This window comes from Arvicola amphibius, chromosome 5 (assembly GCF_903992535.2).
Source record: "Arvicola amphibius chromosome 5, mArvAmp1.2, whole genome shotgun sequence".
Taxonomy (NCBI): domain Eukaryota; kingdom Metazoa; phylum Chordata; class Mammalia; order Rodentia; family Cricetidae; genus Arvicola; species Arvicola amphibius.
Genome location: NC_052051.1, coordinates 71,133,878 through 71,153,501, shown reverse-complemented (window position 1 = coordinate 71,153,501; position 19,624 = coordinate 71,133,878). Strand labels below are relative to the sequence as shown.

General features: G+C 47.5%; 1 protein-coding gene across 1 annotated transcript in view; it reads right to left on the bottom strand.

The window, feature by feature from the left end:
• The window catches only part of Kiaa1549l (KIAA1549 like), a 267,271-nt gene that overhangs the window by 106,016 nt on the left and 141,631 nt on the right, over positions 1 to 19,624 (bottom strand). Inside the window, exons 2-3 of the mRNA XM_038331879.2 lie at positions 3,929 to 4,273; positions 731 to 1,342 (exon numbers count right to left, since the gene is read on the bottom strand). Of these exons, the coding sequence (XP_038187807.1) occupies positions 731 to 1,342; positions 3,929 to 4,273 (957 nt within the window). The remainder of the gene's footprint in view (positions 1 to 730; positions 1,343 to 3,928; positions 4,274 to 19,624) is intronic.

The window sequence follows — 19,624 nt, the reverse complement described above, 5'->3', positions numbered from 1 at the left end:
TGACCCACTGGGCTAATTGTGGTTTCCCTGGGCACTTCAGATGCCAGAACCAATCCTAGGGCTAGAATCTGTGTCACCCAAAGTTCCCCTTTTCAGGCACTTGATGAGAGTCAATGTTTCTCAACCTTGACATACTGATTAGTCTGTCTCTTTCTTCCACCCCACCCCCGTGTGTGTGTGTGTGTGTGTGTGTGTGTGTGTGTGTGTGTCCTTGTATGTGAAAGGCAGAGAACACCCCCGGGTTATTCCTCAGGTACCACCCACCTTGTTTTTTGAGACAGGGTCTCTCACTGTAGCTCATCAAGTAGGCCAGACTGACAGACTGGCCAGTGAGCTCCAGGAATCTGCCTATGTCTGCTTTCCCACAGCTCTGGGGTTATAAGCTACTGTAGCCAGTTTTCTTAAAACATGGGTTCTAGGAGGTCAGCTCAGGTCACCATGTTAAGCACCTCACCAATTGAGTGTTGTGTTAAAGCCACAGTTAGTCTTTATTGTGCAGACCGAGCACGGTGAAATGTTCAACATCATCCCAGGTGCCCACAGGTTCCAAGCAACACCCCTTCCCAAAGTGTAACAACCAAAATGTCTCCAGACATTGTCACACCTCAGAGAAGGAGGCCGAGAGCACTCCTGATTGACATGCACTGATCTAAGAGAAACTCGTTCTGTTGAATTGCTGAGGTCAGGATTGCCCCTATGTCCTCAGACCAATAAGACGGTGGCCTCTCACCTGTCTTCACTAGGAGCCTGTGGGACATCTGACAGTCCAAGTTGGACGCCATCCTGCCAGTTGTGACCACCGCAGTAGACACAGCTGGAAAAGCAGCGTCTGTGTTTCCTGTCTGCAGAGATGGCAGTCTCGTGGCCTTTACTGATGCTGTAACGGACGTCAGTGCAGCAGTGATTGTCAGGGGGCGGGCGGTGGATGCTCTGGGTGTGTCTGGCCTGGTGGGATTAGGGAGGCCAGTGTGCATGGCTTGTGGTTTCTTGGGGAGGTGTGTTGTGGACAACAGGCCTGAAGCAGAGCCCGTGGCCCCTTGTGTGGCTGTATGTGTGTTCATGCTGTGTGCTGTCCGGGCAAGCATGTAGGTTGGTGTGAATGGGAAGGCAGTGTGGACTGTCCCTGCTGTCACCTTTGGGCTGGACGCTGCCTTGCTGGTGACATTTTTAGCTAGAGCTGTGGTCGGACCGCTCTTGGCTCCACTGCCGCTGCTGCCAGCGCCCTTAGCAGTGAGGGCTGCAGACAATGCTGCTGGGCTTGACTTCCTCAGAAACAGGGAGGTGGTGGCAACGGCTGCAGCTGTTGCTGTCAATTCTCCCTTGGGTGACACTGAGGTTTCCACTGCAAAGAGAGAAAAGGAAGAGTTTGTCATTGGTCTGGGATGCACACATCGCTCTCCTGACGATGAAGCAAGTGTAACTTATAAGCTTGCTAGTGTAAGACGTCTCTACGCTCCAGGCTTGCAGCGGGGAGAACTCAGGCGAAACAACCTTAGGTTCATTAAGTCAATTAGTCATAATGCGAATGCCACGCACAGCAAAGCCGTGGTTGTTGATAACAAGGAAATAAATTCTGAATACTTTCACAAAACTCAGGTAGGCAGGGAGGATCAGCGCCATGCCTGTCTGGAGTTGTACCTCACTACAGAACGAGGGGAGGCGGGCTGCTTCAAAGCAAAGCTGGGCATCTGTGTTGAGCTTGAAGATGCTTTGGCCAGAAAAGCAGTCATACCTGTTTTCTGGGTACCAGCAAACAAACTACCCGCATTAGTGGCTGCACCTGTCCGTGTCTTGGGGCGCCGAGAAGTTCGCAGCACTTTGGAGGGGGTCCTGGAAAAGGCACCAGTTGATACGGAAGTGGAGTCTGTAGATGAATGGTAGTCCAAGATACTCTGGAATTGTGGGGAGCCATTCTTTCCCGGTGACAGAGAGGTGTCGCTGGAAACTTGTGAATCTGTGTCTGTTCCATCTGAAAGCATTTGCTGCAAGCTAGCTGCAGAAGCTAAGCTTGGCCAGGTTGGCCAAAGAGGATGGGCTGGCCGGAGAGGCAGCTGCGATATAGAATGTTGACGTGTGGGTGGGTGATCATCCGCTATCGCTGTGTTAAAGTCTTTTGGGTGCTTGCTTGTGAGCCAGAGGTCTGTGTGGCTTTCAACTATGGCCCCTTCCGATGGCCGGAGGGGCTGATTGCCACTCTGACTGAAGACTAGATCCTGAAAGTTAAAGCCGTCTGTAGTCACCAACTGCCCAGCAGCCTTTTTGAAATTCTGAGGTTGTATCGCATTGGCAGCTGAAATTGTACTGCTGGGACGAGTCGCTGAAGCTGGAGGAGGCTCCCAACTTGTGGAGCTAATTGTGGGAGTGTTTAAATCATGACCCGTTTGCCACGGCAAACCAGATATTGTCGATTCTGTGGAGAGGGATGCAGTTCCTGCAGCAAGAGAGCTCCAGAGAACATCTGTGGCTGCTGGCTTTCCTGTGCCTTCCATTGTTGGGAACTCATAGACATCGGGGGAGGAGGGAAGGGCTGGCACCTGTCTGGAAGCTGAAGCTGGCAATGCAGACGGGCTTGCCACAGCTGCGAGAGTCTCCAGCTTGGTGCTGGAAGAGCCAGGAGGAGAACTTGCCTGAGGGGCTTGTGAGGCGAGCATGGAAGATGGAGGTGACTCTGAAGGAGAGAGGTCTGTTCTTAACGTTGTCTTGATGAGAGGCGAGACTCGACCTGTGTTAAAATCAGAGGTGAATCCACTCACTGCATGAAGACTTGACGCCTCTTTAGTTGGAAGGGCCCACAGAGGAACTGTCCCATTTGCCTTTTCATTTTTCCCCCAAACGGCTGTAGCCCTGTTCTCTTTTTGCTGAGGAAATGTCCAAATTGTAGGGGGAAGATTAGGGCGTTTGCTGGAGAGGAGGTGTATGGCTGCATCAGGAAGGTATTCACCATGGCCATCTTCCTGGGGACTGGCGGCCTCAGGCACGGGGCCTGGGGAGGCATGGTCTCTAGTGGGTTGGAGGAAGGTAAGCAGGGAGGGAGGGGCGCCCGTCCCCTTCAGTGGTGATCCAGGAGCCACCTCAAAAAGGACCATTTGCTCTTGACTGGATGTAGTGAGAGGCAGAGGAGGCAGCGAGGAGGAAGGGGTGTTTTCTGGGGAGCGGGAGGGCTTCCTGGAATTCTCCGGAGCGTCTGACAGATGTGGCCAGATGGTGGCGCTATTTGCAGGAAGAATAGGGGCTAGCTCTATGCTGCTAGTGCCTGACTCTGCAGTCTGGACATGTAGGGGCCAAGCCACATAGCTTGCTGCCGCCACTGTGCTCGGATTAATGGGCGATAATACCCCACTGTGCCCTCTGACAGCCCTCGCGGTATGGACTGGCTGGGTGGACGCAGAACTCAAGGGCTCTTCCAACATGGGCCGTGAGGAGGTTCCACCCGGAAGGCCTCCAGGGGCTACGGAAGGGAGAGACAGTTCTGCCATGGAGCTCAGAGCCCTGGGAGTCAGGGGACCGGCTGAGCGGGGACTCCCTGATGGGACCAGCTCAGAGTACTGCTTTGCTGAGGATCTAGGAAAGTCTAGAGGAGGGGTACCAATGAAAGTCTGGGCATTTCTGGATGGAAAGTGGTTTATTTTGTGAGAAAATGGTTTTAGGACATTAACTGGGCTCTGACCTGAAGAGGAATCAGCTGGTGTGATTTGGGGGAACACAGGCACTTCGGTGGGATGCTCTGTAGGCTTAGGAGGAGTGATGGAATGAGATGAACCAGGGACCAATGAAGATGATGGTGAAAGGAGAAGGGGAAGGCTGCCTGACCTCAAGAGATGCTTTGAAAGGGAGGGAGTCCCCACCAGAGGCTGTGATGGGGAAGCAGCCCTCGAGGCGGCTGGTGAGGCTCTAGGCAATGGGGAAAGCATGCTGGTGAGAGGCAAACCTGACATGGCTGTTGCTTCTCTTTCCCCTTCAGGCCTGGTATGGACCACAGTCTCAATGGAGTCTTTAGCAAGATCCAGGGGGGCGCTGTGTCCACTTCCTTGGTAAAGGGACGGAGAGAAGTCCACACGAGCCTGGGTCTTGTGGCGTGCCTTGGAAAGAGGTGTCTGGGATAGCTGCAGCAAGCTTGTGTTGTCGGGAGGCTGTCCCAGGACATTCTTGATTTTATCTGCTGCTGAGGAAGACTTGACTTCCAAAAAAGGCCATGTTGGTGAAATTGGTAACAATTTCCCGAGAGGAATGGACTCTGAGGTCGGAGTGACACGTATCTGTAGATTGTCTGTCCCTGTGAAAGAAAGCAAAATATGTGAGACATGGGATCAAGATACGGCTACAATGGGCAGATGCTGGAGACCAGAGCAGGCAAGACAGCCCTGCCTGGCCACAGAGCCCTTCCACTCACCATAGACCCTTCAAGTATGGCATGGCAGAGAATTCACAGGGCAGTGCTATAAAAAGTAGTCTTTGATGAAGGAATTGTTTTGGAGACAGGGTCTTATATGTAACTCACAGAGATCAGCCTGTTTCTGCCTCCCGGCCCTGGGATTAAAGGTGTGTGCAAACCGCACCTAGCTGATGAAGGGACTTTTGAGAAATATTATAAAAGACACTCGTGTATTTCAATTTTTTTATTTCCTACCAGGCTGAAAGCCCACAAAAATATCAGACAGACATGGCTACCTGCAGCTATCAAATGACACCAAAATAGATCTGAGCCAAGACCCCAAATGCACAGTGCTGAAGAAGGACCATTCTCTATGAACGTGTTCTCAGGCCCCTAATACATCTCAAGAAAAATATCTTCAAGAAAATATTCTAAGGAAAAATGACTTCAATGAAATGTATTTCTCTTGAGTTTAAAGGGATTCCTGGTTCTTTGTTCACGCTGTGTCAAGGAACAGAAGAGATTTCTTTCACATTAGGTTATTTCAAAAGGAAAAATTATTCATCTCCAACCTAGAACAGGAGATACTTCTCGAAAGGCCTGGTGTCACTAGCAGCACCTGCTGAGACCAGAACTGTCAGCACAATGCATGACGCCCCGGCAGAAAGGTGAGGAGGCACTGGACCACAGCAGGAAAGGAAGGTGGGGGGAGATGGAACTGTGGGGTGGCACACGTCCTGCTCTATGATGCCCCCTTCCTGGCTCCTCTGGGTTGATGGTACAAAAGGTAACTAAGTGGTCTTAGCTAATATTTCCCTCCTTCTCTCCTTTCTCTTCCCAGCACCTGTGTGCGTGTGTGTGTGTGTGTGTGTGTGTGTATGTGTGTGTCTACACTGATGTGTGTAAGGTTATCCATGCATGTGGAGGTCAGACATCACCCTTTGGTGCCATTTCGTTCTCAAGAGTTGTCCACAGTTCCTTGAGATAAGATCTCTCACCAGGACCTGGAACTTGCTAACTAGGCTAGGCTAACCTGCCAGGGAGCCCCAGGGACCCATCCTCCGGCCTCCACCTCCCCCATGCTGAGATTACAAGCATGCACCAGCTTGCTTAGCTTTCTGCTGGCCTCTGGAGATCAAACTCAGTTCCTGGTCCTTCAGTCCTTCAGGGGCAAGACTTTACCAACTGAGCTGTCTCCCCGGGCCCTAAGGCTTTAAGAGTTTTAAACGAAAGGAACGGTACTTGTAGAGCTGTCTACAATCTTAGCTAAAATGTTAGAGCCGTTTGATAGAAACCATTTATTAGGAATTCAGAAAGTCTGGTTGATAGCTATCCTCAGCCACCCAGAGTTGAGCATGCGTCTCTGGCGTCTGTTGCATATCTAAGGACAACAGGCACAGCAGAACGAATCTACTCAGCACCTGTAAGGAGCAAATGAACTCATGGAGGTGAGGACAGGCTGGGCTCTCTGTGTAGAAAATCACTAAGCAAATAAGCTCTGATTACATCTTGGGCTAGTCTGTTGACTGTAACCGAGGAGCCGTGGCCCACAGAGAGGACACCCTCTGCTGGAGGAGCACAGGAGCAGGTCAGGGTGTGAGGGCTCCTCTCTCCCTGGGCTAGGCTGCCTTTCTCCTGCTCTGTATTCTGCCAACCAAGGAAGTGAACAACTGGAGAAAGTCTTACAACGTGGAAGCTTTGTGATAAGCAACATCTTATCCATGATGAAAGTTCAGCAGTAACTGTCTTCCGAAATGGTCTTTCCAAGTTCTCTGTGAGGCTTGGAAAAACAAGGTAGATGGGAGGTTTTCACTCCGAATAAGAGCACGTGGACATTTTCCTTTTGATTGTTTGTGTTCTTGTGTTTCTTTAAAGGACAATTTTAAATTATTTTTATTTTATGTATATGTATGAGTATTTTGCCTGCTTGTATTCATGTGGGCCACATGGCCATAGAAGAAGGTGTCAGATCCCCTGGAACTGGAGTTACAGATGGTTGTGAGTCATCATGTGGGTGCTAGAAATTGAACCTTGGTTCTTTGAAAGAGCGACAAGCGCTCATAACCTCTGAGGCATCTCCTCAGCCCTGTATTCTTGTTTTAAAAAAATTTTCCTTTGTTGAGATTCATATATAAGAAATTGGCCTCAGGCTTTGTTGACTCCCTATGGGAGGCCTTACACTTTCTGAGAAGTGGATGGAGGTGAGTGGTGAGGGAGATAGGGGAAGTGGAGGAGGGGAGGGAGTGGAACTGTGGTTGGTATGTAAAATAAATTATATATATGTATATATATACATATATATATGTATATACACACACACACACACACACACACACACATATATATATATATATATATATATATATATATATGAAATTGGCCTCAAGTCATTTTTAGGATTTGTCAGGGTATAAGCCCACATTGCCACCATCCTCAATGGGATGCTGTTATATTCTATAAGAAGACCAATGTCTTCTGAGGAAGCCACAGGCTTAGGGTGACTGGCTCCTTATAACCATGCCAGGATTCTGGGGGGCCCTACCTGCAGGACCCAAAGCTCCCCGCAGCTCAGCCAGGTAAACCCACCTTCAACAGACAGCAGCGGCAGGAGGCACATGGCTCCAGGACACTAAAATCTACAAGGCACCGCACTGAAGTCCCTGCTCTTCCTGGGACCTCCTTCATGGTCTACAGTGAAAACTACTTCAGTGTTACCACAGGCGACCTGAGGGGTGTTCTCCTGGGCAGCTGAAGTTTCACACGGAGGGCACATACTACTGCTTCCACACCTCCCCACTCTGCATTTGTGTCCTCTCCTACATGGACACTGTGTATCTGCATCCAGCCATGTCTGGTGATGCATCTGAGTGAATGCAGAATCTGTTGAAGATAGTGTGGCAGTCAGGTGAAATCTACGGATGATCCCTGTTTACTTTTATTGAAACAGATCCATCCATTGGTCTGATTCCAGAGTCAAAACAAGCTCATCTTGTTTCAAAGACACAGCCTCGTAACTAAGAACGATGCTCAAGATAAGCTTTCGTTTCTGGCAAGATGTTCTCCCACAAACATGTTGCAAATGGGTGGGAGGGATGGATGCTAGGAGGTGATGGGGGGGGGTTCACTGGCCACACCAAAGGAGGCTGATGAAAGACCCCAGGCTCACATAAGAACGATGGCCCAGCCAGGCGGTGGTGGCTCACGCCTTTAATCCCAGCACTCGGGAGGCAGAGGCAGACGGATCTCTGTGAGTTCGAGGCCAGCCTGGTCTACAAGAGCTAGTTCCAGGACAGGCTCCAAAGCCACAGAGAAACCCTGTCTCAAAAACAACAACAAAAAAGAACGATGGCCCATGGTGGATTTGTTTCTTCTGACTAGGATCCAGGGTTTCCCAAGGGAGCCTTTATTCTCCCACACGACTCCCAATGCATGGGGAAGGAAGTATTTATGAATAGTTTTGAGATGGGCCATCTGCTGTGCGTGACACTCATTAATGCTCTCTCTACCCTCTGAGTACATGACGTCATGAAGCCTCATGAATGAACTTCTTAAAATATCAATGTGATTGGCGGGCACCATGTGACCAATGAGTCATAAACAAAAACGGCAGGCGTGACTTCTGGGTTAGACGTTTAAATGCTGCAGAAAGACATCCCAGAGATCACTTTCCGGGCCAATGAGATGTCACAGCAGATAGGGCATGTGACACAAAGCCCGACAACGATGTGTGTGCGTGCATAGAGCTGTGAGTGTGCGTGCATAGAGCTGTGAGTGTGAGCGCATACAACTGTGTGTGTGCATACGGCTGTGTGTGTGTGCATAGAGCTGTGTGCGTGCATAGAGCTGTGAGTGTTCGTGTACACAACTGTGAGTGTGCGTGCATACAGCTGTGAGTGTGCGTGCATATAGCTGTGAGTGTGTGTGTGCATAGAGCTGTGTGCATGCATACAGCTGTGAGTGTGAGTGCATACAGCTGTGAGTATGCATGCATACATCTGTGAGTGTGAGTGCATACAGCTGTGAGTATGTGTGCATATGCTGTGAGTGTGAATGCATACATACAGCTGTGAGTGTGCGTGCATGCAACTATGAGCGTGCATGCATACAGCTGTGAGTGTGTGTGCATACAGTTGTGAGTATGCATGCATACATTTGTGAGTGAGTGAGTGAGTGAGTGAGTGAGTGAGTGAGTGAGTGTGTGATCTCACACAGCAGGCAGCTAGAGGTTAAATGACAACTTTTGGGAGTCATTTCTGTCCTCCTATACAAGCTCTGGGGATTAAACTTGAGTCATCAGAGTTATTGGCAATCCCTTTTATCCTCTGAACCATCTTGGTAGCTCCAAATGTTGACTATTTTAACTTTTTTTTGTATTTAACCCTTGGGATAAGTTTGGGATATGTCTCAAGGACATTTGATTTCAGACCAGTAACTTAAGAAACTACCACTGACATACATAAGGCTCAGGAAGAAGCCGTAGTCACTGGTTAGCAACCATACACATTCAGAGGATAACTGGTATGAAGGCTGCAGAGAACAGCGTTCCAAGGACATGTCAAGTAACTGAAGCTATCGGTAAAGGAAGACACAGACTAGGAGTAAATACAGGGCTTGTCTGTGTTCAAAATTTCCTTATGCAAAAGCAGGGCAGGAAACCCTCTAAAAATAATTTACTTTAAAAATAATTTACTGTGTAGGAGAAGCTGACTGAAGTTCATGACCGTGAACTTCAAGAAACTCAAGCTAGCAGGACAAACCTTAGCCTACAGTAAAAATTCTTCCATTCTTAAACCAACAAGTATTTCACACATTGAAATTCATATCTACATGTAAGCTATAGGTCACAAGTCATGGAATGAACACTCATTGCCTGTTACACAGTAGAAGAACAGCGCTCATACCTCTGGATCCTTCTAACCATGCTCTCTCTGTACCCACTTTCTCCCCTTGGTGATAACAAGCATCATAGCCTGCATTTTAAGAAATGAGTGAGCCAGGCAGCGGTGGCGCACGCCTTTAATCCCAGCACTCGGGAGGCAGAGGCAGGCGGATCTCTGTGAGTTCGAGACCAGCCTGGTCTACAAGAGCTAGTTCCAGGACAGGCTCCAAAGCTACAAAGAAACCCTGTCTCGAAAAACCAAAAAAAAAAAAAAAAAAAAAAAAAAGAAATGAGTGAGAAGCCTGGAGAGATAGAATAGATCCTTGATTATGAGTGCTTGATATTCTCTCAGAGAACCCAAGTTCAGTTTCTAGCACTCACACCCGTGGTCCACAACAACCTGTAACTCTAGTTCCAGGAGATTCTTCTAGCCTCTATGTGCACTTGCATACACGTGCATGCATGTAGGTGTGCATGTGTGTGTGTGTGTGTGTGTGCGTACATGTGCTACAATTTTTTTAAATGAATAGAAATCTTAGGAAAAGAACAAAAAATGAAATATAGGCAAGAAGTTTCTAAATAGAACTCCAGTAGACAGGACATAGTTCAAGAACTGGCAAACACAATTATGTGAGTCTGAGAAGCTCTATACTGCAAAGGAAAGTAACAGCAGCAGAGTGGACAGACAGCCTGCAGAATGAGAGACAGCCAGCCACGCTTCAGACAGCCTGGATCTAGGTCTGTTACATCTGGATAGTGCACCTGGGATCTATGGAGAACACCATAAAAATGGAGCTGCCAGTTAATGAATGGGCCAGTGAGCTAAACACACCTCCAAAGAAGAAATACAAGTATCCAATAAATAATTAAAGTCCAACATCTAACAATCAGGTAACTCTAAATTAAAACTACTTAGAGATTCTGTCTCACTATAGAGGCAGAATGATGTCATTTAAAAATGCTGCAAAGCATTATTTGTAATAGCCAGATCCTGGAAACAACCTAGATTCCCTTCAGTGGAAGAATGGATGAAGAAACTGTGGAATATATACATATTAGAGTACTACTCGGCGGTAAAAAACAATGACATCTTGAATTTTGCATGCAAATGGATGGAAATAGAAAACACTATTCTGAGTGAGGTAACCCAGACCCAAAAAGATGAACATGGGATGTACTCACTCATAATCGGTTTCTAGCCATAATTAAAGGACATTGAGCCTATAATTCGGGATCCTTGTGAAGACAATAAGAAGGTGAACCCAAAGAAAAACATATAGTAATCCTCCTGGATATTGGAAGTAGACACGATCACCGGGCAAAAATTGGGAACTTGTGGGTGGGGCGAGGCGGGGACAAGGGAAGATGGGGAGAGAAAAGCGTGAAGGGGAAAATGGGGGGAGCCCGGAGGAATGGGATACTTGGGATACAGGAAGGGTGGATATGGGAGCTGGGAAGCATATATCTTAATTAAGGGAGCCATCTGAGGGTTGTCAAGAGACTTGACTCTAGAGGGGTTCCCGGGTTTCCAGGGAGACGCCCCCAGCTAGTTCCTTGGGCAGCTGAGGAGAGGGAGCCTGAAAAGGCCAGTTCCTATAGCCATACTGATGAATTTCTTGCATATCACCATAGAACCTCCACCTGGTGATAGATGAAGAAAATGACTGAGCCCCACATTGGAGCACCAGACTGAGCTCCCAAGGTCCTGATGAGGAGCAGAAGGAGGGAGAACATGAGAAAGACAGTCAGGACCGTGAGGGGTGCGTTCACCCATGGAGACGGTGGGACAGAACTAACGGGAGATCACCAACTCCAGTTGGAATGGGACTGATGGAACATGAGACCAAACTGGACTCTCTGAATGTGGCCGAGGGTGGAGGCTGACCGAGAAGCCAAGGACAATGGCGCTGGGCTTTGATTCTTCTGCATGGACGGGCTCTGTGGAAGCCTTCTCAGCTTGGTTGATCGATCACCTTCCTGGACCTGGGGGGAGTTGGGAGGACCTTGGTCTTAACATAGAGTAGGGAACCCCGATGGCTCCTTGGCCTGGAGAGAGAGGGAGGGGGGATATGGGTAGAGGGGAGGGGAGGGGAGAGGAGGAGGGGAAGAGATGGAAATTTTTAAATATAAAAAATAAACCATATAAAAAACAAACAAAAAATATATTGGTCAGATTAAAAAAAAAGAAAAATGCTGCAAGGATGTGAGGAGTTGAAACCCTTAGTCACTGCTGGTGGAGTATAGACCGGGAAGGTGACTAGAGAAATCAGCATGGACATTTACCATACAACCCACCCACCCACCCCTGGGCATACGACCGAAGGATCTCCATGTCTCATCACTGAGCTGCTTGTCCACCATGTCTATTACTTCTTTAGTCACAATAGCAAAACCATCAACTCAGCTTAGATGTCCATCAACAGGTGACTGGATAATGATTTTTTTAAGTGTAAAGAAACATGAAAAGTATAGGAAAACATGGAACTGGAAAATACTATGTTAAGAGAGGTAACCCAGGCAACAGGTAACCAGGCAACGCAAGTACCACATGCCCTCTCCCATACATTGGTCTTAGCTTCTAATTTGTTTATATCGGTATGTATGTGGGATGGGGGCAGGTGGAAGTTATAGAACTAGAAAGGGCCCAAGGTAGGGGGAGAGGTTTCAAATGAGGAGGTGGAAGGTTATTAGGAAATATGAGCAAGTAGGACAGTGGGGACAGAAGGGCAATGGCAGGGAGAGAGGGGTAAGAAGGGCAGGGAGAAGATCAACCAAACTGTAAGTATGAAGGTGTCAAAGGGAACATATCATTTTATATGGTGATTAATAAATCAAACATTAAGTTAAAATTCTAAAACTGAGTTAGGATCAAATCCACTGTTCTCTGTACTGCTCAGTCGAGATGATGTCTGGCATGGAGGGCCAGCAAGATGGCAGTCTTAGGTACAATTCTATCGCTGTGATAAGACACCATGACCAAGGTCACTTATGGAAGAAGAGATTGCTTGGGGCTTACAGTTTCAAAGGGTTAACTAGAGCGTGTGAGCAGCATGGCAGAGAGCTGGCAGCAGGCAGGCAGGCAGGCAGGCCTGGCACCAGAGCAATGGCTGAGAACTTACAGCTCACTATACAAGCACAGGATGGAGAAAGCTAACTGGGAAACGTGTGGGTTTGGAAACCTCCAAGCCTGCCCCAGTGGCGCACCTCCACCTACTAGGTCATATCTTTTCATCTTTCCCAAACAGCCACACCAGCCGGGGACCAAGTATTCAAACCCATGTGCCTCTGGGGGCCACTCTCATTCTGACCACCACAACAGTTCAGTGAGGTAAGGCACTTGCTACCAAGTCTGATAACTTGAGTCAGATCCCTGAACCTGTGTGGTAGAAGGAGAGAACCAACTCCCAAAATTTCCCCTCTGCCTTCTATACGCACGCCATGCCATGCATAAATCCCATCTCTCTCTCTCTCTCTCTCTCTCTCTCTCTCTCTCTCTCTCTCACACACACACACACACACACACACACATACTAATTAAACAAAAAATGACAGATACAGGTCACAGAAGTTGAGACTAGATTGGTTACAAGAAGCCAGGGAAAACGGATTACGGAGGGGTGGAAAGAGGTTGACAGGCAGCACTAAGTTGGGGGTAGACAGAGGAGGACGTTCTGGTATGCAGCTGCATAGTGCACTGAACAAAGCTAACGATAATGTGTTATACACTTCTCAAAGACAGAAGAGTGGACCTTGTGTGTTTTGCCAGGAAGAAATGATAACTATTAAGGAGATGACTTCAACCTATTTTAAAATTGGCAAGTATCTATACATCAAAACATGATGTGGCATAATGTGTACTTTTATGTTTTCAAATATCAATTAAATTTAAAAGCTATATCATTTTATCTTACATGTATATGTGTGTTTTGCCTGGATGTATCTATGGGCACCATGTGCATGCAGTGCCTGAGGAAGCCAGGAGAGGGCGTCAAAAGCTACAAAGCTGAAATTCCAGGTTGCTGTGAGCTGCCACGTGTGTGCTGGGAACTCAGCTCAGGTCCTCTGAAGAGCAGCAGGTGTTTTTAACAGCTGAGCTACCTCTTCAGACCCCCAACTTCACATTTAAATAGAAGATACATTCTACAGTACATGATCTTGGTGGAGCTCTTTCCTTGTAAACAGGGGTTCTCACCTGTCTGCACTGAGATTCCAGGTAACACTCAGAGCTTTGTAAGCATCTACACATAGCAGCCTGGAATACCAGAGTTGTTAAAGAGCTTCAGACTATACTTATCTCCGAGGATGAAGATATGCTCTTAAGTGAAATACCAACTTTGCCATGAGGAGAGCCTTCAAGGGGCATGTTGGTAAGTGTTTGTACCTGCTGTTGACCTCGGGGACTCGGTTCATCTTTCTCTGCTTTTTAAATGTTTTAGAAACATTTAGAAAGACTCACTGATGGGGGTCAGAGTCTCCCTGACACATATGGGAAGCTTTCCTTAAACATTCACGTGTGTGTGTGTGTGTGTGTGTGTGTGCATCACAGCACACATGTGGAACTCAGAAGACAACTTGCCAGAGTCAGTTCTCTCTTTCCACCATGTGGATTCTGGGGTTCAAAGTCAGGTCATCAGGCTCAGCAGTGTGTGCCTGTACCCATAAGCCATCTGACCAGCTGTGGGAAAACTTTTTGGTTGTATTATTTAACAACAGAACCAGGACCAGGAGGAGAGAGACTGTAGCTTAATAATAAAAGATATGTTGGGGGAGATAGCCGCTTGTTGGCTCCTGCTATCCAGTTCCCGGCCACCTGGCTAGCTTAGCCCTGAAATAATCATACAGAAACTGTATTAATTAAATCACTTCTTGGCCCATTAGCTCTGGTTTCTTATTTGCTAACTCTTACATCTTAATTTAACCCATCTCTATTAATCTGTGCCTCACCGCGAGGTCGTGGCTTACCGGCTAAAGTTCCAGTATCCGTTTCCTGCAGGGCTACATGGCGTCTTTTTGACTCCGCCCTTTTTTCTCCCTGCACTCAGACTAGCTTTCCCTGCCTACCTAAGTTCTGCCTTGCTATAGGTCCAAAGCAGTTCTTTATTCATTAATGATAATCATAGCGTACAGAGGGAAATCCCACATCAGAGATATGTCTCTAATTAATAAAACCATGGAAAGCTCAACACACTAGTTTAAGTTAATGAGTTCATCACTCCAAGCACCTGAAGGTGCATCCTTCAGAAGGATTCATCACTGCCTCCCCTCCTTCACTTCTGCCCTCCTCCCTGCTCCTTTATGCCCCCTGCAAATGTCTGCTATATGCCATACTCTGGAGTAGACAATGTTGTAGGAAAAAGCATACACAGTCTCTGGCTTCATGGAATTTACTGATCTATAGGAAATATGAATGTAAAGCTGGCATTCTCACAAATATAAACATGAAGCTATAGACTGTAGATACACAATCCTTAAGAGAAATCATTGAGTGTATGTTTTGATCAAGGAAGTGGGGAAGAACGCCACTGAGAAGGTGACCAGCAAAAACCAAAGCGCAAAGGAAGGTAAAAACGTCCATGTAGAGGAACAGGCATAAGCAAAGACCCTGTGACAGGAAACAGAATTAAGAATACAAGGAATTGGGACAGGATTGGTTAAGAGCACTGGCTATTTTGCCTGAGGATCCAGTTTCAATTCCCAGCACCCACATGGCAGCTCACAGCCATCTCTAATCCCAGTCCTGGTAGACTCCGCTGGTAGTGTACGCACACATAATGCACAGACATGCACCCTGGCAGAACACCCACACATAAAATAAATGAATACAAGAAGGTAGGCAATAGTCTATCATGAAGAGCGGTGGTGGACAGCAGGATAAACCTCAGAGGTGGGTGCTGGCTGGATCACTAGAGCTTCATGGGTTTCAGCTGGATGGAGAGGGTTGGGCAGTAGGGAATGTTTGGGAAGAATCATTCTGTCTGTGGCTTGAGGAACAAACTGGCAAGAGTGGACATCAGTAGACCAGTTAGGAACACCTGCAGAGGTCCAGACAGAAGACAGAAGGGAAGCTGCCAAGAAAGCTGACCAGAGAGATGGAAACAGAGTCCTCTCGGTCTTTAGAATTCAGGATTCCATTATTTCCCTAAGCACACTCATGTTTATGCATGTGGCAGTCCCTTTAATGGCGGCATTTTTTTTACAGCTCTGAGTGGGAGTCTGTTTCCTCCCCCCTTGAATTTAAGTGAACTTGAGTTTGCTCTGCCAACTGGAGTGTGGCAAAGTAACGCCAACACAGCTTTGGAAGCTATGTCATAAAAGGCCACATAGTTACAGCTGGGTTTCTGGGAAGCTTCCCTCTGTCCTGGAACCTGGGAGCCACTCTGAGCAGCCTATGCCACAGGGAGTCAGCATCCCAGACTAAATCAAGTCTTCTGGCACCTCAGCCCAGATGGCATACACACATGATAGAAGCCTCTAGATCATTCTGTCCCTCGCAATGCAAGTCTCTACAGATGGGCAAGTCTTTCTATCCAGTGCCTGGACACCATTGTGCATGGATGGAATTCCCAAATCATGGGCACATTAGGGGGGTGTCCTCAGCACAGAGGGAAGTGTGGGGTGCTGGGCAGCAGTAATCACTGGCATAGTACACATGGGGCTGCGTCCTTCATTCCAGGACTGGGTCTCTGTAACTTTCAGTCGACTCTTGATCAAGGAACCAAACAACAGGAACCTTTCATTTCAATGAAAAATTATTGTATTTTTTAGCATGTTGTTTTTGCTAATTAAGTGAATGTATTGATTAAAGTTGCTTCTTTAAAAACCCACAAACAGAAGAAATGCTCTTTTTTCAACTTTTCATGGCATGTATGTGCATGTGTGCATGTGTGCACGTGTGCCCGGGCATGTGGAGGCCTATGTTGATGTCAGGAATTATCTTTAATGGCTTTTCCATCTTATTCATTAAGGCAGGGCTCTCACTCAAAGCCAGAGCTCACTGACATGGCTAGTCTTGCTAGCCAGTTTGCTCTGCGAATCCCGTCTCTACCCTCTGAGGCTGGAATTGTAGGTTGTGGACCCCCCGCCCCCCACCTCCACTAGGCATTGACATGGGTTCTGGGGATCCACACTCTGGTCCCCATACTTGTCCAGCATGCATTTAACCACGGAACCATCTCCCCAGCCCAGGAGAAAATGTCCAAGGCAGAAATGAGAACTAACAGCTGAATATGGTGGCACACACCTGTGGCTTGGGAGGTGGGAACAGGAAATCAGGAGTTCAGGACCAGCCTTGGCCACATGTTGAGTCTGAGCTAAATGAGACACTATTTCAAAAACAAATTAAAAAAAGTGGACAGGTAAATTTAGAGCCAAATTGTAGAACGCTTAAGACATACACGAAAGAAGGCAGCGAGGTGAATGTCTGCTCTAAGTGACGTGTCCTGGCTGGCTCTAAGGTTGTCATCATGATGGTCTCCTGGCAGGCAGTCACTCCTTTTGTGATATCCCTCATAGAAAACAAGAGGGACCTGTGACTTCCATCTAAACAACAGAAGAGGCAAGAGGTAAAAGGCCCTCATCTAGGATGTCATTACCCTAGCGACTCATTCTCTCACCATGGCTTCATGAGGCAGTAAGTTATATTGTGTGAGTCCTTGTGGCAGAGACCTAGGTGGCCTCTGGGTAGTCGTAAGGGACCATAAATGGCTGGCCCTTGTGCTGACAACCATAAAGAAGCCAAGCCCTCAGTGTGGAAGCCATAGGAAAAAGCTGCCAACAACCCCAAGTGAGTTTGCATGTGGATTTTTTCCAGTCATGCCTCCAGATGTCCACACAGCCAGCCAGCTCCATAATTACAGCCAGAAACCCTGTGCAGAAGACCCTGGTGAACTGGGCTGGAGAGGCTTCCCTAGTCAGGTGACCCACAGAGGCTGTAAGATAACAGTAGTTCGCATTGAGCCATGGCTTGTGGCAGTTTTATTACATTGCAATAGAAAAACCTATAGAGGGACATGTGTAATAGCCATGCCTGCAATCCCTTCACTTAGAAAGCTGAGTGTAAGACATGGCAAGACTGTCTTAAAAATGAAGGAAGGGAGAAGGAGGGAGAGACGGAGGGATGGATGGAAGGAGGGAGGGAGGGAGGGAGGGAAAAGAAAGAAAAAAACCTAATCCAAGTAGGAAGTAAGGAGCTACGGAGGTTTCATGGTAAAGCAGGTGCATAGAGATGAGACAGGCACAGGATATCATGACTGAATGGCAGCGTGAAGGATGGTTTCAAGGCAGGACACAGAGCAGCTAATACAGTTGTGGGATTATCACAGACAGTGAGTGGTGGGGTGAGAAGCCTGACATAGCACCGGGGACTTGAAAAAAAACAAGGGTTTTGCAGAGTGGATGCAAGGCTGCAGCAGCAAACAGATTAGGATGTTGTAGTGAAATGGAATGCTTCTTATGCCTGAATTTCATTTTTAAAGGGGAAGGAAGAGAGTGGGCATTCTAATAACACAACTTTACTGGTTTTCCTCAATGAATATCAATAGATATAATGTGAGTGTGTGTGTGTGCATGAGTGTGTGTAAGTGTGAGTGTGCATGTGTTTTGATGTTCATGTATACACACATGCTGGAACTGTAGTGTGTGTTTGTGCATGAGTGCCTATGGAGGTCAAAAGTCAACATGAGGTGCCTTCCTCGGTTACTCCCCACTGTTTTTTTGAGGCAGGGTCTCTCACGGAACCTGGAGCTCACTGATCTTGGCTTGACTGACTGGCCAGTGGCTTCAGGAATCAGCTTGTCTCTACCCACTCCCCTCACCCCTGCCCAGTGCTGTGTCCACATGTTTGCTGCTCTGCCTGGGATTTTTTTTCTTACATGAGTGCTGGGGATCTGAACTCGGATCCTCACGTCTTCGCTGCGAACACTTCACCCTCAGAACCACCTCCCCAGTCTTCACTTCCATTGAGCACAGACTCACGTCGCCTCCACAGCTGTTTGGGACGTAGGACGACATGGACTACGCTTACTGACAAATACGCCAACAGGTCTCCGAAAGCCACAGAAAGCAAAGGCAAGTCCCTCAGAGAGGAAGGAGAGAGCACGGTTTTCTAGCACAAGTCCTCAGCCACTCTCCGAAGTCACAAAGGCCACCCTGCCAGGTCCAGGCCTAGCCACTCCCTTCTGCTTAGACAGTGTTTTCTATAAAGGCACCAAGAATCTAAGGAGCCCCAAAAGGGTAGCTCAGGCTGTGGGAGCTATAGAAGCATTGGATGAGGAGAGACAGGAGAAACTGATTTACAACGGGCATGAGAATGGAAGCAAGCAAGATGAAAACCCTTAACTGACGAAAAAGTAGTGAGAGTCATCTTTTCAATCATAAGGAAACAAGAAGGGGTGGTCACAAAGCCCTCCTTAATGGACAACTTGTGTACAAATATTTCAAGCTAAGCTTGTTCAAACAGTAGTCAGTGAAGTAAGACCGTCCTCAGGAAAGTTAAATATGGACTTGAACTAAACTGTTAATATGGTGTGACATAAGAGAAGGGAGCTAGGAGAACACAAGTTTGGATCCACAGCCTGCCACTGGCTGGTGACCAAAATGCCTGGGGATTGGGGAGATGACCTAGTCACTGAGGGTTTGGTGCAAAGTGTAAGGACCTGAGTTGGGGTCCCCAGCACCTATGTAAATGCTGGGCTTGGAAGTGTGCTCCTGAGATCTCGGGGTTGTAGGGGATGGAACGGGGAGTTCCAAGTGCTGAGAAAGACCCTGTTTTAAAAATGAGGTAGGCTCTGGAGAGATGATTCAGTGATTAAAAGCGCTTGCTGCTCTTTCAAGGGACCTGGGTTCCATTCCTATCACCCACATGGCAGGTTAAAACCACCTGTAATTCCAGTGCCAGGAGATCTTCTGACCTCCAGGGGCATCCGATATGTAGGTGATACGCAGACATTTATGCAGGCAAACACTCTACACATAAAATAATAATAGTGATAATAATAATAGATAGATAGACAGACAGACAGATAGGCATGGAACATCCTTTATTTTTTTTTTTAAAAAAATGTTACGGGCTAGAAAGATGGTTTATTAGCTAAGGGCACACACTTCTCTTGCAGAGAACCTGAGTTTGATTCCCAGCAGCCCTGTCAGATGGCTCACAACCACCGATAACACCAGCTCCAGGGGGCCTTCACACCTCTGGCATCCTCAAGCCCCAACACTCACATACACATAGCCACACACAGAACACACCTCTGTGCTTGGGTCTTAGGGCTGAATCTGTGCCCTGATTCTTCCTGGTTTCACCACAGGTTTCACTTTGTTTCCAAAACCCTGGGTCTGTACTTCAGATACAGCTGTCCACTCAGCTTCAGTAC